Here is a 6,852-nt window from a genome sequence, read left to right on the forward strand (position 1 = left end):
ACCACCTATATGTTGCAAAAAGGGATTTGAACATATACTGTGGCATACCAGTGGCAAGTAAACAGGGTTGAAAAGCCAAACATAGTACATGTGTGGTGTACATTTTGGGGGAGATTTACTAAGTCCATGCCTCTCAGTAAATCCAGTAGCTGCCCATGTGCCCGACACATAAATCAATGCCAGTTCTGAGCTCTGAGCTGGCTTAGATTTCTGCAACATTTGCTGTAGTAAATCAGGCCTAAAGTTGCATGTAAGAAGGGTATTCCCTGGCATGCACCCTTCATTTAAAGCTGGAAAAAAAAATAGCCCCTTGTGCCGCTTTGTAAATCTCCCCCTTTATTTATTTTCGAAATAAAATAGCATAGCCAACCATTGGTCTACGTCATCATGGTATACATATCATTTGTGTGATATAATAGCATAGTCTACTATAATATTCCGTCCTTACAAATAAAACATATACCATGGTAAAGCAAACCAGAGTCACTCAACAATTATGCTTGGTCTATTCAACCTTATGGGCCAGGGGTATGCTACAGTTTACATGGAACTACCTTTTTGCTGGTAGTATAACATTTGAGCGGCACATGGAATTTTATTCATGTGAACCAGGCCCTAGAGCTGCTCACAAATGTCCCAGCCTCTTGTATCTACTCCTTATTGCTTATATATTATAGGCTTAGATAGGCAGGGTTCTTGTTTTGTTTTCCTAATGAATGTAGTTCTGGCTGCATTGTGTCTTTACTCTTGCTTTGTGGTTGAGTATGCATATTTTTATTATAATGTATTTCCTGTAAATGTTCTACTATGTAAATGAGAATGTAACGACAGTACAATTGCAGGAATATTGCTCAGTCAGCACCTGCTTACTGGGTGGTCATTTGCTATGTGAACATGTTCCTTTAATATAAAGGATATACAGTGTCACAGATTTATTTACATGTAGAACTTAATGTTGCAGTGTGTACATGATATACAGTGCTTCTGAAATTTTTGTTGTACTGACAAATGCCCTAGCACTAGGCTAAGAGATATAACACTGATAAGTATCCCCCCCCCAAAAAAAATAAAAATAAATTTTATATATTTAAATATATATATATATATATATATATATATATATATATATCACAATACTACCCATGATGCAATAAAATGATATAAAGCTGTAACACCAGCTAATATAATGAATTATCACTTAGATACCCATAACTAAATGTCTAATACATTGCTTGGGTAGTCAAATGATTGCATCAGTTCCTCCCATGTCTGAAATCAGAAGCTGCATCCATGTCATTTATTAGCTAATCAATAGGATGTATCTATTGTAGGTGTGCTCGACACATTTACAGTATTATATAGATGTCTGACAACACTGGATGCATGCAATGCCTTCAAAATGCAATTTCATGTTAAACCATATAGTAGGAAACCACTGCAATAAAACCAACAAGCCTCGGTAATTCAAGACTCAATCTCAATAGCCAACCACAAGCTGTTCTTAAAACAAAAACATACTGTATGCGTATATGTGATCTATAGTGCATTGCCTATGGGGTATAAAATTCATTGTATCAAGATAACCGAGATGGGATTGATCGCAGACCGATTTATTCATACATTCTGTTGCAATGTTAAAATCCGTTGGGATTGTTCTTCCACTAATTAGTTTTCAAATTTCCTCCAGAAGCTGATGCTAAATTGTCTGCAGACAAGACTGTCAGTCATTTGTGCTGCATCTGGGCTCGAAATGCTGACGATTCAAATCTGGAATCAGCTTAATGAGTCTGCTCTATGGCGAGTCAATTACATGAATATCAGACAATGCTGCATCTGCATCGCCCAAACTGACTTCTAATTTACCGAAGGATTAGGTGGCACATCAAAAATACATGCATCCTCGAGCATCAGCATTAACCACCTACCACCCCCAAAGCCAATTCACAATACCTCCATTTACACAGGAATTCAGTGACAAATTATATTTGGAAACATTTCACTTTAATACTGAAAAATATGCCATTATAAAATTTTTGAATATACTGAATTTTCAACATTATCCTTTCTTTTTTTTTTTTTTTTTTGTCATAATACCCTCCATCATTATTTTTAGGTTGATTATTTTCTCCACCCTAAGCATTAGAACGACAATAACTCGTCATGCTCATCTGCATCGGATTTCCTTTGAATGTTTACACTGTAACCATAATAAAAAATAATAATTATAATAATAATAATAATAACAACAACCGATAACCATTGTACATTCAGAATGGAAATGCATATGTAGATACTGTATGTAAATGAACGTTGGGTAGTTTGCATAAAATAAAAAATAAAAAAAGAAAGAAAATCAAGGAATAATGGAACTATTCATGCAAACACATACAGTATTAAATAAAACAGTACAATTATTATTATTCTCTTTTTTTTTCCACAGTAAACTTATGGTCTGTTCTGTGTTATCCATTACAAAAGATAGAGCAATGGCACTTTATACCGAGACTGTATAGAGAGATTTGGAGAAGAAGAGACTTAAGGGTGGCTCAGACTTGATCTCCAGTTCACTTGAGCGCCCCAGGGGTACGTTGTATCCATGCGAGCCATGCAGCACTTAGTTTCACTAGTCACTTATTTACATTACATTCATGCCTTCGTGCAATGTTCCCACTTCTGCACCAACACAGTAGGAACAGATGATGCACGATAAGTAGCCTCCCATTACTCCAGCCTTGATCCTTCTGGAACACAACCCCCACTCAAGAAATGGCTGGTTACCCCATCAACTTCTCAGGTAGCACAGCTGGCTTACTGGTACCGGATGCGTCTTTTACCCAATGTTTGGATTATTCATGGACATCAGTGTTGCTTCACAATAAGGTAGCATTGAAACAAATTCTATTCATGGAAATGGCACAATTGTAGCGAATGTTACAGCATTGCACAATATTTTTGTGTTCTTTGTGTTTGGAATATGTGACAGCTCCAGGTTGCAGTATTTATTTGCCTTTAATAAACCCTCCTCCCACCCCCACACTTTCCCAATCTAGCACATCTAGTCTGACAGTGAATGAGACCCACAATCGTATACTCTATGAGTGCCATCTGCATTGTAGGGGCCATTATGCCAGTAAGAAGAATCGCATACTGTCTGCAAGGAATTGATTTCTGAAGCAGAAGAGTTGGCATCCCTTCTCTTCGATCTTTTCCTGTTTCTAAGGATAAATACGAGCATGCCAACTACTGTGAAGGCAGAGGTAACAAACACCAACAAGAGCCCTGGTACTAGCACAGAAATAGATACCCGGCTGGTTTCTAGGTAGGAATTGGGATGAGTATTGGTCTCTGCAAGGCCAGTGCTATTTTTATTAAGAGCATTTAGAGTGGGGGAGATTTTTGCATACAGCAGTGGACACATCATGTCATTAGAAAGAAATCTGAAGTCTTTCCCCCAGAATTCTTCTGGGAAATAACATTTGAGATCACTTACAATTACCTCGGGGCTAAGTCGTTCTGCCCATTGTTTGAAAGGCACATTATTGCAAGAGCAGTCCCACTGGTTGCCATGTAGATCTATCTGTATGATAGAGGTGAGCTGATCCAATACCCCTGCCACTGGAAGGTACATAAAGTAATTATTGTGAAGACTTAATTTGGAAAGACTGACACCGGCAAACACATCCACAGGTAGAGACTTAAGAAGGTTGTTGTTGAGGATAAGAATCCTGAGGTTGGGCATAGGATTGAATGTGTTTGGCAGAATCAGCTGAATAAAGTTAAATTCCAGGTTGAGATACTCCAAGCTCTGCAAGCCAGTGAATTTATCCGGGGTAAGGGTATCTATGCAGTTTTTATCCATGTACAGCCATCTTAGATCAGTCAAGTTCTGAAAGGTATTATTTTCTACCATGCCTATGTTGTTATTTCCTAAATCCAGTAAGGTTAAATTCACATAATCCAGAAAGTTGGATTTTTTTATGGTGTGGATTTTATTCTCTCGCAGGAATAATTCCTGAACATTGGTTGGTTTGGGTTCCAAATCAGAGAGACTCTTGACATTTTTGTTACTGCAGTCTACTTTTAATCCAGTGCCAATAATTTGCTTACCGCAACTGCAGGCAGCTGGACACACAATGGTGTGATTTGGTTTATCATTGGAATTTGTCTCTGACACAACAGCTGTGGGTCGCGTTTTTAGCTGCCAGTTGCCTGGTATCTTGGTTCCTCCACTTACCGAGGAACCCTGGGTAGCAGAGTCATCTTGGCCATTGACTTTAAAGGGGGTTGGGATTGGACCAGGATCACAGGTCTCATCCTGGGCAGGAGGAGCAGCTAGACTAGAATCAACTGCATTTTTTAAGGGGCACAGCTCTTGCTCTGAGGTCTCATTTAAATCATTGCCCTGCAATCTAGTGGGGGCTTCACAAATAACCCTACCAATCAATGCATTCTTTGGAATATTTTCTAGCCACTCCTTTAGAGATAACAGATCACAACTGCAGTCCCAAGGGTTATCCTCCAGAAGAATTTCAGCTATACCTGGGATCTGTTCCAAGACCCCCTCATAGGGTAAGGTCTTAACTCTGTTTCCCCGGAGATCCAGGTGTGTGATTGGCACATACTGGAACACATTAGTAGGTAAGGTGCTAATGAGGTTGTCATTTAGGATTAACACCTCTAACTTGTTCAAGTCCCTAAATGCTCCTGGGTCAATGTCCCTTAACAGGTTAAAATCTGCTTGGAGATATTCCAGATCATCCAGTCCCAGGAACGTGTGTCTTCTGAACGATTTGATCTTGTTGTTATTAATGTGCAGGCGTTTTACCAGTTGCAAGCCCAAAAAAGCACCAGGGACAATCTCATGCAAGCCATTGTTCTCCATGTGAAGGCTGACTGCATTGTAAAAGTTAGCAAATTCATTAGGGAAAAGCCTTGTTAAGGAATTGCCATGTAAAAAGAGATGATAGAACTGGGAAGTGGGAGCAGAGAAATGCTGGAGGTTGGTGAATCCCTTCTTTTCACAGTCTACGTGCAGATCCCCTTCTACCTCGTTACAAGAACAAACCCTTTCTTTACAAACGTCTCTTGTAACGTTTCCAGCGGCCAAACAAAGAGATATCTCCAGCAGCAGAATCCAAAGCAGCATTTTTAATCAGAGCAATGCATTCCCGATCTCATCGCAATGTGTTAACAATCCATCTCCAACAGAGATCTCAGTTACTCAGCAGCTAAAGGAAAGCAGCAATAAAATACCTGATCTGAAGATGCCGGCTCTCCCCTTGTCTCCTCCACTGCAGTAATCCCAGACTCCAGTCAACAATAGATCCACAGATTAGAGTCACGTAGAATGGAGCAGGTATGCAGCAGTAAACATCCAAAGGTTGCAGAATCAGGCTTCACAAAGTGTGCTGTGCCCTGTGCCAGTCCTCGGCCACGCCATGCTGCAGCCAGCCAGACAGGGAGATAAGATGCTGGGGAAGGTTCCTCTCCAGCAGCCTCCTTATGCCTTGATTTAGGATTTTTCTATTCAGCTGCTGCTGCTTCTATTCTGCTGTAGGTAACGCTCATCGTCAGTGTGCGCTGTCCACAGCTTGATGGTGCTGAAATCACGCCCCAGCCTAGCACTGCACGTCGAGCCAATGGCGCTGCGAAATTTCCGCAATCGCTGCGTTTTTCAGCTTTTTCTTCAGGCTCCGGATTACCATCCACACTGCTGCTGTGTGCGTGTCTATGTCTATGAGAATGTGTGTGAGTGTGTCTGAGGGAACCAGTCAGTTGCTAAGAGGCTCTGTTCGTTCCAGCCTGGTGCACTCTGAAAGATCTGACACCCTCTGCTGAGCTGCAGTGGAAAAATCCATTTGCAGAGGGAATGCTGGAAAAAATCAATCAGTGCACAGGGCAAGCGTTAAAAATGCTGGTATTAAAGACCGGTGATCTAGTGACACAGCTGCTGGAGAAGTTTAGAGACTATCTCCTCTGGATACCATGTGATGTCACACACACGTACACACACACACAGGTGCGCACACTGGCTGGGGCTCTGTCTAAAAACACACAATTCTGTTATAAGCTGTGCACACATGGAAGCGCAAGTAGTGAAGGGTCTGTATGTTATGTCAAACAGCCCCCAGTAATTAAAGGTGACAGGTCCCATGCCCATTTTTTTGGCAAAGCTTCTCTAGGCCATGCCCCCTTTCTGCATAGCCAAGCCCCTTTCAACAGGCAATCCCCCTATTTCTCACATTAGACACCCCTAAAAGTAACATAAGTGTGTGTGTGTGTGTGTGTGTATACAGGTTATACCAATGAATATAGACGGCTCTATGTAAGTGGTCTAACACAGATCATTCATAGTATTATACATTGCATACCATTAATACCACTGCGAAATGTTGTGTCCCATCAGCCATATTATTAACTCCACCAACTAATATTGTGTTCCATCAGCCATAACATTAATACCACCGCCTAATATCTGTCCCATCAGCCAATGGTTAGTGTTGCTCGCGAATATTCGCAATGCGAATTTTATTCGCGAATATCGCATATTCACGAATACTCGCAAATATAGCACTATATATTCGTAATGACGAATATTCTTTTTTTTTTTTTCACAGTACACATCACAGTGATCACCCCTCTCTGCTTCCAGCTTGTGTGGTGTAAAGAAGGCTCTAATACTACTGTGTGAGACTGACGTGCGAATTTTCGCATATGCTAATTTTTGTATATGCTAATTTTCGCATATGCAAATTTTCGCATGCGAGAATTTTCGCATATGCGAAAATAAAACGCGAATATTATGAATATGCAAATTTAGCGAATATATGACGAATATTCGTCCATATATTC

The 6,852-nt window shown here is 40.5% G+C and overlaps 1 protein-coding gene across 1 annotated transcript; it reads right to left on the bottom strand.

Moving 5' to 3' along the window:
* Positions 1-1,192: 1,192 nt before the first annotated feature.
* SLITRK1 (SLIT and NTRK like family member 1) lies at positions 1,193-6,052 on the bottom strand. The gene has a single exon (XM_056555581.1). The coding sequence runs from the start codon at positions 5,144-5,146 to the stop codon at positions 3,056-3,058; it is 2,091 nt and encodes a 696-aa protein (XP_056411556.1). The 5' UTR covers positions 5,147-6,052; the 3' UTR covers positions 1,193-3,055.
* Positions 6,053-6,852: the final 800 nt, after the last annotated feature.

Source organism: Hyla sarda, chromosome 2, assembly GCF_029499605.1.
Source record: "Hyla sarda isolate aHylSar1 chromosome 2, aHylSar1.hap1, whole genome shotgun sequence".
NCBI lineage: Eukaryota > Metazoa > Chordata > Amphibia > Anura > Hylidae > Hyla > Hyla sarda.

Coding starts and splice junctions, on each gene's coding strand:
- SLITRK1 (XM_056555581.1), bottom strand. CDS start 5,146: ATGCTGCTTTGGATTCTGCTGCTGGAGATATCTCTTTGTTTGGCCGCT.